The 13409-nt window shown below is 44.6% G+C and overlaps 1 protein-coding gene across 7 annotated transcripts in view; it reads right to left on the bottom strand.

Annotated features, from left to right (window-relative positions):
* The window catches only part of LOC308580402 (uncharacterized protein), a 40661-nt gene extending 27463 nt beyond the window's left edge, over nucleotides 1-13198 (bottom strand). Inside the window, exons 1-5 of one of the 7 annotated variants that reach the window (XR_014004821.1) lie at nucleotides 12761-13198; nucleotides 9435-9945; nucleotides 9107-9233; nucleotides 8376-8458; nucleotides 1210-4719 (exon numbers count right to left, since the gene is read on the bottom strand). Coding sequence is in view for 6 of the 7 variants with exons in the window: in XM_081181950.1 (XP_081038076.1) it covers nucleotides 2680-4719; nucleotides 8376-8458; nucleotides 9107-9233; nucleotides 9435-9851 (2667 nt within the window). In the remaining variant the exon portion in view is untranslated. The other 6 variants (XM_081181950.1, XM_081181951.1, XM_081181953.1 and 3 more) reach the window with 6 other exon arrangements.
* Between the last annotated feature and the right edge of the window lie 211 nt (nucleotides 13199-13409).

Genomic DNA, 13409 nt, shown 5'->3' with positions numbered 1-13409 from the left:
TGAAAAAAATCTGGTAACCATAGGATTGCTGCCTACGTGTCTGACTGCTCAACAGGATATGGCTGCCACACCATTTATATTAATATTATGTTTATGGCCTGTGTTTTTTCCAGGACTGGAAGTCAATGCAGCTTACCGATAAAATAGAAAAAGAAGTGATTAAACTCCAAGAGAGTTAAAATATATATGGATATAAAGAACTATTAAAAGTATTGATATTAACAGTAATAAAACGACAGCAACACCAGCCCTTTCCTCAAAAACAGCCAGTTCCCAGAGGCTTGTGGGAATATGGAGGTCTTCACCTGCTGGCAGCCAATATGGCTTCTCTAGGGCAGGAGTTGCAAAGTCTAGGACTAGCCTCTACTCCATGAATGGGCCTCATCCTCTTTTAAAGCCACCATGTTTCCTGTGGGAGGTAGATTCTGTATCTTATCTCCTCAAGTTCAGGAGTTAATGCTTTTCTGTCCACTTTTTCTATCGGATGCATTATTTTAAATTGCAACACATATAAAATCATAATAAAACATCAAACATTAAAAACCTCCTGACACAGGAGTTTTTTAATGGTTTATTATTTATTATTATTATTTATTGAGAGGTCTTCTAAAAGTTGTGTGGTTCTTTATCTCCTTGACATTTGGTGGGAGGGCGTTCCACAGGGTTTGGTTTGACTAATATCTACAATGAACAGCGTAGGAACGATAAAATTCAAATAAAACCGGCTTAGACCCTTAAAATCTCCAGTTTCCTTAGGGAAAACCCCTTAAAATTATTACACTGATGCGTAAGTGCAAAATACGGAATGCTAATTGCAAGGAATGTTTTATGTGCCAAAGGAAATAAACTATGCATTTGTAAATCTACCGTAACTCTCCTCAGGAAAACAATCTGCAGCATAGCAATCATAAGGAACGTTTCTGTGTTTTGCAGCTTCTGGAAAGACCGGAGAGATGAATTTCATATCCTATGGGACGGATGCGGAAGAACAAAGATGTGTAGGAAAAACTGGAAAATGAAAATGGGGAAGTAGGCACCCCACCTGGGAATAAGCAAGAATATTAAACAATAAAATTATATACACATTCATATATAATTATATATATAATTATATGTGTTTGTGCATGCATGCTACAAAAGCAGGATCTGATTCAAGTTGTTTATTATTATTATCTATTAACATTGTGTTTATGATCCAAAGCCCCCCACATTCAAGCCCAAGGGTTGACTGTCTCGGACACACAGCCCAAAAATTAAAATGGGATCTCGGCTGGCAGCACATGGGATAAATCCACGTCTTCTTTTGTAACTACAAGCTAAAGCATGTCTTCAGAGAGCATACTGTGAACTGAATGTAAGTAAACTATTAATTACTTATAAGGAATACTCTTGTGTCTTTATTCTTTTAGGCGGGAATCAAAGGGGTCTTACCAGGAATATACTCCAATCTGGGCATGCCAGATTGGATAGCTTAGAGATTCATATGAATCTGCAAACTAGCTTCTTGCTGTGTAAATGGGGAATGAACTCTGCTATATGTAACCCACTAGCGGGAGTGTGGAAGAATAATATATAATCAATATATCCTCTCCTACTATCCACAACATTCCCACACACATACCCCTCAAGTGCTTTTGCCTGGCTGGAATATTGTGTTGGTGCCCCTTGTATGCCAAGATGGACGCAAGTGGGAGTAGAATTCTCTGGCTTGTTTTGTGGCTGGAATACAAAACTCACATCACTTTTGTCTCCGGCCATGTGGCATGTGGTCCCCGGCTGGTTTTTATTTTATTTAACAAAAATCGTATAACTGTACTAAAAACCTCTTGGTGGGTTTCAAGAAATATTAATGAAAACAGTTCAAAACAACGGAAAACATTTACAGATCACTGAAATTAAGAGTGAAAAGGATTCAAAGACATCGTCTACATGTCTAGATAGGCTTGCCTAAATAAAATTGTTTTAAGCAGGAGCAAAACAGTACAGCAAAGGCATCTGTCTGGTCTCAATAGGCAGGGAGTTCCAATGTGTAGATGCTGCTGCACTGAAATATTGATTTTTCACAACTGAGGATTATGTGGCACTGGGAACAGTGCCCATTCTGAAGACCGAAGCAGTCCCGTGGGCTTATATGAGAAAGGCAACCCTGCCTACAAGGGAACACACTTTCTCCCTGCATGCCAGCACTGCAAGGACACCATTCTCCCTCTTAAGGTAGTGTGACACAATAGTGCATAAAATAAGACCACAAGAGCAATCAGGTTGTTTTGAAACAACAGTTTGGGATAACACCTAAAATCATATACACATAACCAATTATCTGATAAGAATAATTTAATGTAGCAAATAATTTTAAAAAACAACACCCACGCAGTGCAAATATAGAATCAATATTGGCTAAATTGTTTTATTAGGTTTATTAACTCCATGTTTATTATTTATTGTTACCTATGAACTACTTTAAATTGCTCTTACCAAACACTTGGTTACATGCATATGGTTTTAGTTCTGATGCCAATCCATTTCATCACAAGCATCTTCTATGCATTTTGCGATCAGGTCTGGTATTCAAAACCTCCACCTCCCTTGCTCCACCTCCTCCCCACCGTTGCCGGCCTAAGCGTCTTGGCTTGAGGGGAGACAGAGATTTGGCAGAGGACTTGGCCCTTACTCCTGGCACTAGGTTGCCACCCATTTGCCCTTGCTCCCCGACGGCTGGGACTTGGCTTCCTGTGCTCCTAGCACGATGGACGGGTGCTGCCTCTGTAGGTGCAAGCGCAGGCTGCTGGTACTATAATGTGCTGCGTCTCTGCCCCTGCTCATGACCCGCCTGCAGTGGCTGCAGATGGCGGTGCTGGGATCCACTCCCACCTCAAAGTGGTCCCACACGATGCTCTGCCGCTTCTGTGGTGAATCGGGCTGGCTGCTTTCGGTCTGGGGGGTCACAGCCACCCCAGGAGCAGTGGGGGAACCGTAGGAGGTACCCCCTCGCGGCACTGGTGGGGTGTGTTCTTGCTGTTCCTGCTCCACAGGGTTCCAGACAGAAGCACCTCTGCCTAGGGAAGAGGAGTGGAAGAGATCTTCACCTTCAATCAAGCTGAGGGCATCAAATACAGACACCTCCTCAGATAAGCTGATGTCCACCAGTGGGCTAAGCTGTCTCCCTTCGCTCACTAAAGTGGATGACTCTGCAAGACTGCTGCTGCCAGGGCCTCCTGCCTCCTCAAACAACATCCTGGCAGTAGGAGAAGGCTTCTCCCCGCGACCAGAAGATTCAGGAAAGTTAGGAATCGGGATAGGTGGCTGATGTTGTCCAACACAAGCAGTACTAGGAGGAAGATGGACTAAAACAACTGGGGGCAAATCAGTCTGGACTGTGTTGCTGCAGCTGTTGCTACTGCCAGCCGTTCTGCCTTGGGTAGGCCTAGTAATAAGGTCGCAACTGTGAGGAAAGACCTTTCCATGCTTGAAAGTTTTATGTGGCTTTTCCCCCGTGTGGATTTTTTGATGAGAAGTAAGAGCTCTTTTCTCTGTGAAGCACTTTCCACACTCCAAGCATTTGTGTGGCTTCTCCCCCGTGTGACTTCTTCGGTGAGTAGTGAGATGCGCCTTCTGACTGAAGCCCTTCCCACACTCCAAGCATGTGTGCGGTTTCTCCCCAGTGTGAATTCTCTGATGAGTAGTGAGATGTGTCTTTCGTAAGAAGCTCTTTCCACACTCCAGGCATTTGTGTAGTTTCTCCCCCGTGTGAATTCTTTGGTGAATAGTGAGATCTGCTTTCTGACAAAAGCTCTTTCCACATTCTGGGCATTTATGCGGTTTCTCCCCCGTATGAATTCTCTGATGGGAAGTGAGCCTTCTCTTCTGCATGAAGCTTTTTCCGCACTCTAAGCATTTATGTGGTTTCTCCCCCTTGTGGATTCTCTGATGGAAAGTAAGGTAAGCCCTCTGACCAAAGCTCTTTCCACACTCCAAACATTTAAATGGCTTTTCTCCTGTATGAATTCTTTGATGACTAGTGAGATTTATCTTCTGACAAAAGTCCTTTCCACATTCCAAGCATTTATATGGTTTCTTCCCTGTGTGTGTCCTTTGATGGGTAGTTAGGGCAGAACTGTGTCGAAAGGTCTTTCCACATTCCAAGCATTTATATGGTTTCTCCCCTGTATGGATCCTTTGATGGGTAGTTAGGGCCGAACTGTGACGAAAGCTCTTTCCACATTTCAAGCATTTATGTGGTTTTTCCCTTGTGTGAATTCTTTGATGAGAAATGAGACTTATCTTCTGACAGAAGCTCTTTCCGCATTCCAAGCATTTATACGGTTTTTTGCCTGTGTGGATCCTTTGATGAGTAATAAGGGCAGAACTGTAACGAAAGTCCTTTCCACAATCCAAGCATTTATGCGGTTTCTCCTGCATGTGAACTCTTTGATGGGTAGCGAGAAGTGTCTTCTGACAGAAGCCCTTTCCACATCCCAAGCATTTAAATGGTTTCACCCCTACATGGATCCTTTTATGGATAATGAAGTCTGAACTTTGACAAAAGCTCTTTCCACACTCTAAACATTTGTATGGTTTCTTTCCTGTGTGGATTTTGTAATGGGTTCTGTAACAGTTCTCCTCCATGACTTCTTTATACAGAGCTTTCTGGTCAGGATTCAGCAGATCCCACTCCTCCTCGGTAAAATACACAGAAAACTCCTCAAACAACCCTAGACCCTGAAAGAAAGGAAAATAGTTGCTACTTTATAGATAACTATGGGGATGAGGGACCAACGCCCTTCTCTTGCGGGGGCCCAATTAGTGCTATTACCTTCCGTTAAGAGTTTGGGTGTAATCCTTGACGCCCAAACATGGAGGCGCATGTTACAGCAACAGCCAAGGCGACATTTTTCCACCTTCGCCGCATCAAGCAGTTGGTCCCTTACCTTTCCCGCCCTGACCTGGCCACAGTGATCCATGCGATGGTCACCTCCAGGCTTGACTACTGTAATTCGCTCTACGTGGGGCTGCCCTTGAAGCTGTCCCAGAAACTCCAATGGGTGCAGAATGCTGCAGCGAGGCTCCTCACAGGGTCTCTGCCATGGTAGCATATTCACCCAGTGCTTTTCCAGCTGCACTGGCTCCCGGTGGAGTACAGGGTCAGATTTAAGGTGCTGGTTTTGACCTTTAAAGCCCTTCTTGGCCTAGGACCCTCGTACCTACGGGACCGCCTCTCCTGGTATGCCCCACGGAGGACCTTAAGGTCCATAAATAGCAACCCTAGTGGTCCTGGGCCCTAAGGAAGTTAGATTAGCTTCAACCAGAGCCAGGGCCTTTTCAACACTGGCTCCGGCCTGGTGGAACGCTCTGCCTCATGAGACCGGGGCCCTGCAGGATCTGATTTCTTTCCACAGGGCCTGTAAGACAGAGTTGTTCCGCCTGGCCTTTGGCTTGGAGCCAATTTGATTCCCTCCCCCTCTTTCTTTTTCTTTTCTCCTCCTGTGATGAGGCTGCATTTTAATGTTTCAATATTTTCATGTTGTATTTTAATTTTGTTTTTAAGTTGTATTCATTCAATTTGTTTTTATTATTGCTTGTTAGCCACCCTGAGCCCAGCCTTGGCTGGAGAGGGCAGGGTATAAATAAAAATTATTATTATTATTATTATAGCTAGGAGCAGTGTCTATGCTCATTCCACTCATGAATTCCCTTCCCATTCACCCCATTAACTCCCTAGAGCTTCTCCTTCTAACCCCAAGCAACTATTAAGCTAGCTATAGTGTGCAACTACTGTTGCACAAAAAGCACCTGATGATCATCTTCCAAAGCAACTACTCTATTCCGAACTTAAAAATGGAAAGCGCAATGCTGGTGGTCAATAAAAGAGGTTTAAAGACTCTCTCAAGGCAAATCTTAAGAAATGTAGTATAAATGACAACAACTGGGAAACATTGGCCTGTGAGAGTTCCAGTTGGAGAACAGCCTTTACCTAAGGTGTCAATGACTTTGAAGACATTCAAACTCAGAACAAAAGGGGGGGGGGAAATGCTAAGAGGAAGGCACACTTGGCAAACCCTCACTGTGATCAGCTCCCACCCAGAAACCTATGTCCCCACTGTGGAAGGACTTGTGGATCCAGAATTGGCCTCCACAATCACTTACAGACTCACTGTTCTTATTCCCAAAAGAAGAAGACAAAAAAACACTCTCATGGTAATCTCCTGTATCTTCCTCCTCCCACATGTTGCAACTGTTAAGCACCCTTTCCAGCTTCTGCCCAATTATGAAGCCACCATCCCTTCCTGTTCTTCAGATCCTTTCATGCCCTTTATTTCACCATCCATTCCCTTTCCACTCCCTCATTTATTGCAACTCCCTTTGCACCCCTGTCTTCAACTTCATTTTCCCCTCCTCCACCCTCCTTCCTATGTTTCTCAACTCTCTTACACACTCCCATGTCCATGCCTTATCCCTTCTTCTATTGTGCAGCCCCCTTTGTGCACACCGCCATGCTAAAATGTGTTACTGCATCTTTAAGATGGATAGAATCTTAAGAGCAAGCCAGTCAGTTAGCTTGTTCAGTTAGAAAAATTTAGTTCAGTTGACGGATGTTGAACATATATGGGTGGGTTGTTTTTTTAAAATAAATAAATAAATTCTTCTAAATAGCTACACTGAATCTGGAATGCATGGTAAAGGTAAAGGGACCCCTGACCATTAGGTCCAGTCGTGGCCGACTCTGGGGTTGCGGCGCTCATCTCACTTTATTGGCCGAGGGAGCCGGCGTACAGCTTCCGGGTCATGTGGCCAGCATGACTAAGCCGCTTCTGGCGAACCAGAGCAGCGCACGGAAACGTCGTTTACCTTCCCACCGGAGTGGTACCTATTTATCTACTTGCACTTCGTGCTTTCAAACTGCTAGGTTGGCAGAAGCTGGGACTGAAGAACGGGAGCTCACCCCGTCATGGGGATTCGAACCGCCGACATTTTGATCGGCAAGCCCTAGGCTCTGTGGTTTAACCCACAGCGCCACCCACATCCCACGGAATGCATGATGCCAGGAGTGAAATACATTGTTTGAAGGTACTATGGAATATTTGAGGGCTTCACATCTTTTATTTCTTTCACGTGAGGCAGCTGTAGAATGGAAAAGGGAGAAGTTTAAAACAGCCAGCTTTTTTCATTCAGGGTCTCCCCCTTCTCACCGTACTCAAACAACAGCAGAAGTTTGAGTAAAGTGGGTGTCGAGGGACAGATAGACAAATAAAAGGGGGGGGTAAACAGGCAGAGGTTTGAGTAAAGCACTGATGGAAAGACAAAGAGCAGTTGGTCCTTTAAAAAACCCAAACCAGTTTTAACAAGGAGAAATATCAATGATGGGGACAACACAGACGCTGACACCAAAAAAGCTAACACAACAAATCTGTTCCCAACTCCCTTCTTGCTGTATTTGAATTATTCTTTAAAGTGCCACTTCCCCCGCCCTCAGTGTTACTTTCTGCTCACTCTGCTGTTTAAAACTGCCATTTTCCTGTGTGTCCTCTACTTCCACTTTACTGAAAGCTCTGTTGTTTAAAACCATCATTCTCCTCTCTGTCCCTCCACCCCCAGCTTTACTCAAACTTCTGTCATTGTTTCCCCCGCCTCTTTCAGTGTCTCTTCCTTCTTGCTGTACTCAAACTTCTCCCTCTCCCATTCTTCAGCTGCCTCATGTGAGAGAGAAGAGATAAAGGATGTGGAGAAGAAGAAGAAGAGGAGTTTGGATTTGATATCCCGCTTTATCACTACCCAAAGGAGTCTCAAAGCGGTTAACATTCTCCTTTCCCTTCCTCCCCCACAACAAACACTCTGTGAGGTGAGTGGGGCTGAGAGACTTCAGAGAAGTGGGACTGGCCCAAGGTCACCCAGCAGCTGCAGGTGGAGGAGCGGAGACGCGAACCCGATTCACCAGATTACGAGTCTACCACTCTTAACCACTACACCACACTGGCTCCTTCAAATATCCCACAGTTCTGTACTCAAACCTCTACTATTGTTAAAAACCACGATTTTCCTCACAGTAGTACTCCATCCCTGCTTTACTCAAACCTCTGTCATTGTTTACAAATACCCCACTCAGCGTCCTTCACTTCTTGCCCCCATACCAGGGCCAGTACTGTTGTGCAACTTGCCTTCTCTTTTGTTCCCTTAATGGACTACCAAAACCCATAACATTCTCCAAAGAAAGATTATTATTATCCTGAGGAACTTAAACATTCTTTAATGGTAATCACAGCCTCCTAGGCAGGCTGCTTTGAAAGAAGAAAAGAGGAGGAGAGAAATCTGTTTAGGGGTGAGCAGAAGAATAAGGTCCCCAGGTGGTTCCAAGCCTCTTTCAACACTGATCCACCTACCTGATCTGGTTCCACAGCAGCTGTTTCTTGACCATCGCAAAAAGGAGAAGCCCGAGGAGGTCTTGCCAGCCTCGTTTCATCACCTGTGAAAGACAATCGTAAGTGCGAAGCCAGGAACACTGGTTTAAGTTCTCAAGTATCCGAGATCAGGGAGAAGAGGTGGTGGAAGAAGACTGGAAGAAATTTAAAGACTACTTGCAGAAATACTGGAAAATTAATGAATGTTAAAGGGATGTTGGATTGAAAATAAGCGGTATTGGTAAAAAGATTAACAAGAATATGTAAATACGGATTGACAATGGTTGAAAATATATAGTTATAATAGGTTAAGATATTGAGTAAAGATAAATGAGAGAGGGTAAGGATTTGCTGAATTAACCATGTGAACTGGAATACAAAAAAGGGGGTGTGAGGAGGTCAGGAAACAAGTAATTGAAATATAAGACATGAAAATATTGATTTCTTTTTAACTTTTTTTTTTACTTTTTATGTATTTTGTCTTTGTATTTTTGTATCTTTTTTTCTTTTATTATTGTTATTTTTTCTATTTTTTATTTTTAATTTTGTAACCTTTTATTGTCTGCAAAATTTCAATAAATATCATTTTTTTAAAAAAAAAAGTTCTCAAGTATTGGATGCCAATTCACTTTTGAACCAAGTTTCCAAAGAACAAAAACACATCCCAAGAATTTATAGCATAATCAATAGAAGGAGATGAAGTTAGTCTTTACCCAGTGAGGTGGCATGTCTGTCTATCTCCTGAACATTATCCCTTTGCAAGAGATTGCGTTTGGTCTCTGACAGAACCTTCTCCGGTGCAGAGAAATCTTCAGACACTTCTGCAAATGGACCCTTTACCTGAAATAACAATGAAGGGATCAAAGACAGAAAACGGGGAGAAGGATTAGTAAAGGCACACTAGAAATAAAAGGTCTTGGTAGTTGGGACATTCCTACGTGGATGAATCCCAGAAAAGGTCTGACAATTACAGAGAGTGTTAGCCCACTGTCCCTCAGATTCTGAGCCCCTTGGAAGTACCAGGACAAAACTATATTTTACCTGCTGCTCTGCCTGCTTCTTGTCATTGGCCCGGCTCAGGAGGAAACCTTCGGCCAGGGCCACTGCCTGGCAACAGGTCTCTGCTCCACATTCCCTTACCCAGCGCTCAATTTCTTCTGGGAGGATAGTCAGGAACTGCTCCAGAATTACCAGGTCCAGGATCTGATTCTTTGTGTGTCGCTCTGGTTTCAGCCACTGACAGCAGAGATGGTGGAGTCGGCTGCAAACCTCTCGGGGCCCTTTGGCCTCTTGGTGGCAGAACTGTCTGAAACGCTGGCGCTGCACATCTGAGCCGAGCGTGTCGTCCTTCCCCAGGACCTTCTGCACTGTGCTTTCCCAGAATTCCCTGGGGCTGCCAGCCTGGTTTGTACAGGGACTTCTTCCTGCTTGGTGGGCAGATGAATCTTCCTTTTCCATCCTTGATCTCTACTCTAAGGAAGTCTCTGACTGGGCCCAAAAGACCTCTCCCTGTTCTGCTAGAGGCTGTCCAAAATGGAGGTTCTACCAAGTCCTGCAAAATGAACAAATGGTTTGGTGAGTGAATTATACCTTCCTGGAGAGGGAAGATTTCCCCTGGAAATGTAGATGAGTCTGAATATCAACCAGGACACCCCCAGAAGTAAAGGCAGTTAAATGAGACTTGTTGGCGAGTTTCCTTGAAGTATTTGTTCTGGCTGAGACTCAGAAGATCCCTCCCAGTGGTCTGTCTGTCCTCTACAACTAAGAAGAGCCTGGCTGCTGGGTCAAGACAAAGATCCATTTTGTGCAGCCTCTTGTTCTCACAGTGAAGATGAAGAGTTTGGATTTGGTATCCCGCTTTGTCACTACCCGAAGGAGTCTCAAAGCGGCTAACATTCTCCTTTCCCTTCCTCCCCCACAACAAACACTCTGTGAGGTGAGTGGGGCTGAGAGACTTCAAAGAAGTGTGACTAGCCCAAGGTCACCCAGCAGCTGCATGTGGAGGAGCGGAGACGCGAACCCGGTTCCCCAGATTACGAGACTACCGCTCTTAACCACTACACCACACTGGCTCCTAAGGGGATATGTAACAGGATATTTTCGGTTTTGGGTCACTTCTTGCCAAACTGCTGTCCAGAATTTAAACACCTATGGGCAGTCCCACCATATGTGGGGAAAGGAGCAATTTTCATCTGACAAATCCTGGGAGGGGGGTGGAATGAATGAGGCAATAAAAAATAGCTGAACGTGCTACAAAGCCCTCCCTTGCAACAGAGCCAAATCCAAAATGACTGGACCTTGTGACCATCTTGTGCTTCCAAAACTGTGGAAGTTGCGAAATTGTCTTAGCAAACTTGTGGGGGCTGTATTTACTGTACATCCATTGGACTTTCTGTAGCCTTGAGCCCTGGCAGTCCTTGAGAGTGATAAAGGGACATGGAGCGCTTGTCTGTCCCACTGAATTTCTTTCTCATTCCCCCCTCCCACTCCACCCTCGCAACCTCTCTCACACACACCTGTGTGTGTTCAGCTTGATCATACATGACAGATGGTCACCTAATATCTGAAGAAGAAGAAGAAGAAGAAGAAGAAGAGGAGGAGGAGGAGGAGGAGTTTGGATTTGATATCCCGCCTTTCACTCCCTTTAAGGAGTCTCAAAGCGGCTAACATTCTCCTTTCCCTTCCTCCCCCACAGCAAACACTCTGTGAGGTGAGTGGGGCTGAGAGACTTCAAAGAAGTGTGACTGGCCCAAGGTCACCCAGCAGCTGCATATGGAGGAGCGGAGAGGCGAACCCGGTTCACCAGATTACGAGTCTACCGCTCTTAACCACTACACCACACTGGCTCTCTCCAATGGGAAGCCTGCAAGAAGCACATGAGCACAAAAGCAACTGGTATCTAGAGGCATCCAGTCCCTGGCGCTGGAGGTGATATAGCTTTATACAATCATAGAATTACAGAGTTGGAAGGGACCCTGAAGATTATCTTGTCCAACTCCCTGCAATGCAGCTGTCCTGTACAGGGATCAAACTGGCAACCTTGGTCAACTGTCAACCGTCATGAAGCTTAGTTTAAAGAAAAGCAGCCACGGCGCTGACACAAAACCCCACACAAGAACTGAAGCATTGCCACCCGACCACCGACCCCACTCACCATGCCCCTCCCCCTCTTTCCCCCCTTTCTTCCTACCCTAACATTGTACACAACACTAATGCCTCACAGCAAATGAAACTGATCTGTAGAAAACGCAACTTGAAAAAAGAGACAATACATGTATTTTTTGTAAATTATGAAATCTTTTTAAAAAATATTTAAAAAAGAAAAGCAGCCACTGAACTAATGAAATGGCAGCTGATTAACTTTCAAACTCACTTGTGCAATAAATGTACATTTCTAGAATTATACAACTTTTAGAAGACATCTGGGGGCAGTCCTGTGTGGGGAAGTTTTTAACGCTTGATGTTTTTATTATGTTTTTATATATACTGTAAGCTGCCCATAGTGGTTGGGGAAACCCAGCCAGATGGTTGGGATATAAACAATAAAATTAGCTGTTGTTGTTGTTATATATTTGTTTCATGCAAAGACAGAACATTTCTCTGCAGTGCTTGCTATCTGGTATTCATTCTCAACACATGGAGGTTCCACTCCTCTGGGCGGAGATATATTTTCCCCCTCCTGCTTTCTTCTCCCACCTCATCCCAGTCAAAGTTTCGCACCGACTCTCTAAGAAGTCAGCCTGGATAGCTCCGTTGGTTAGAGCATGGTGCTAAGACGTAATGCCAAGGTTGCATGTTCGATCTCCCTTTGGGACAGCTGCATATTCCTACCTTGGACCAGACGATCCTCGGGGTCCCTTCCAATTCTACGATCCTGTGAATCTCTTTCCTCTGGACAGGGCTCAGTAACAACAACAACAACAACAACAACAACAACAACAACAACAACAACAACAACAACAACAACAACAACAACAACAACAAATAAATAACAACAACAACAATAGTAATAATAAATAAATAAATTATACCCTGGACAGGGCTCAGTAACAACAACAACAACAACAACAACAACAAATAAATAACAACAACAACAACAACAATAGTAATAATAAATAAATAAATTATACCCTGGACAGGGCTCAGTAACAACAACAACAACAACAAATAAATAATAACAACAACAATAGTAATAATAAATAAATAAATTATACCCCGGCCAGAGCCGGGCTCAGGGCGGCTAACAACAGTAAAATTACAGTAAAAACATAATAGGGGGGGACCAATTTAAAATACAAGTTAAAATGCAGAAATGTGCAGAAATGCACCAGAGGACAGGCAAGAGCCCAGTAGATGAGACTTTCCACCTTCCCAATGTGAAGCACACCCAAACCCTCCTTTCTTCCAGTTGCTGACCGGATCTCTCCCTCCCTCACTTCCCCAGAAATCACCCCAAAGCTCTCCCGACCCGACCAGGAGGAAAACACCCGGGGCAGCCCTTGCCAGAGCCCCGCCCCCACTCGAGAAGGCGGGGCAGGAAGCGGCTGCGAGGCTTCGCAAGTTGCTCTGGAGACACCCGAACCCCGCCTTCTTCCTCCTCGCGTCCTCTCTAGGAATCTCCCTGCCAGGCATCCTCCTCCAAGGAATTGGTATTAGGCAGGGAGCCTCCTCTCTGTGAGACTGGTGCGTCCAAAACACTATGCAAAGGCTTCATGCTGCAGAATGCGATCCTGGGATGTCATGTGCCAGAAGCAGTTTTCCCCCCTCCAGATTTTTTTCACTTAAGAGCAGCAGGCATGTTGGCTTATGCTGCTGTCCGCCGCAAGAGACAGTCTGTCAATATTATTTATTGAATTTATATACTGCCCTTGTTATGTACTGAGTTCAGTAGGATCCAAACTGCAGCAGGCTGATTGGTCCTAGAATAGGATCAGCCCTATACCTGGAGGTCTCAGATATTAGTCCGTCTCAGATACTACTACTACTACAGGCTCATCTCAGCTATCTGCCAATCTC

This window comes from Podarcis bocagei, assembly GCF_964188305.1.
Source record: "Podarcis bocagei genome assembly, chromosome: 2".
In the NCBI taxonomy this organism is placed as follows: domain Eukaryota; kingdom Metazoa; phylum Chordata; class Lepidosauria; order Squamata; family Lacertidae; genus Podarcis; species Podarcis bocagei.
This window is presented reverse-complemented; position numbering and strand designations above follow the sequence as displayed.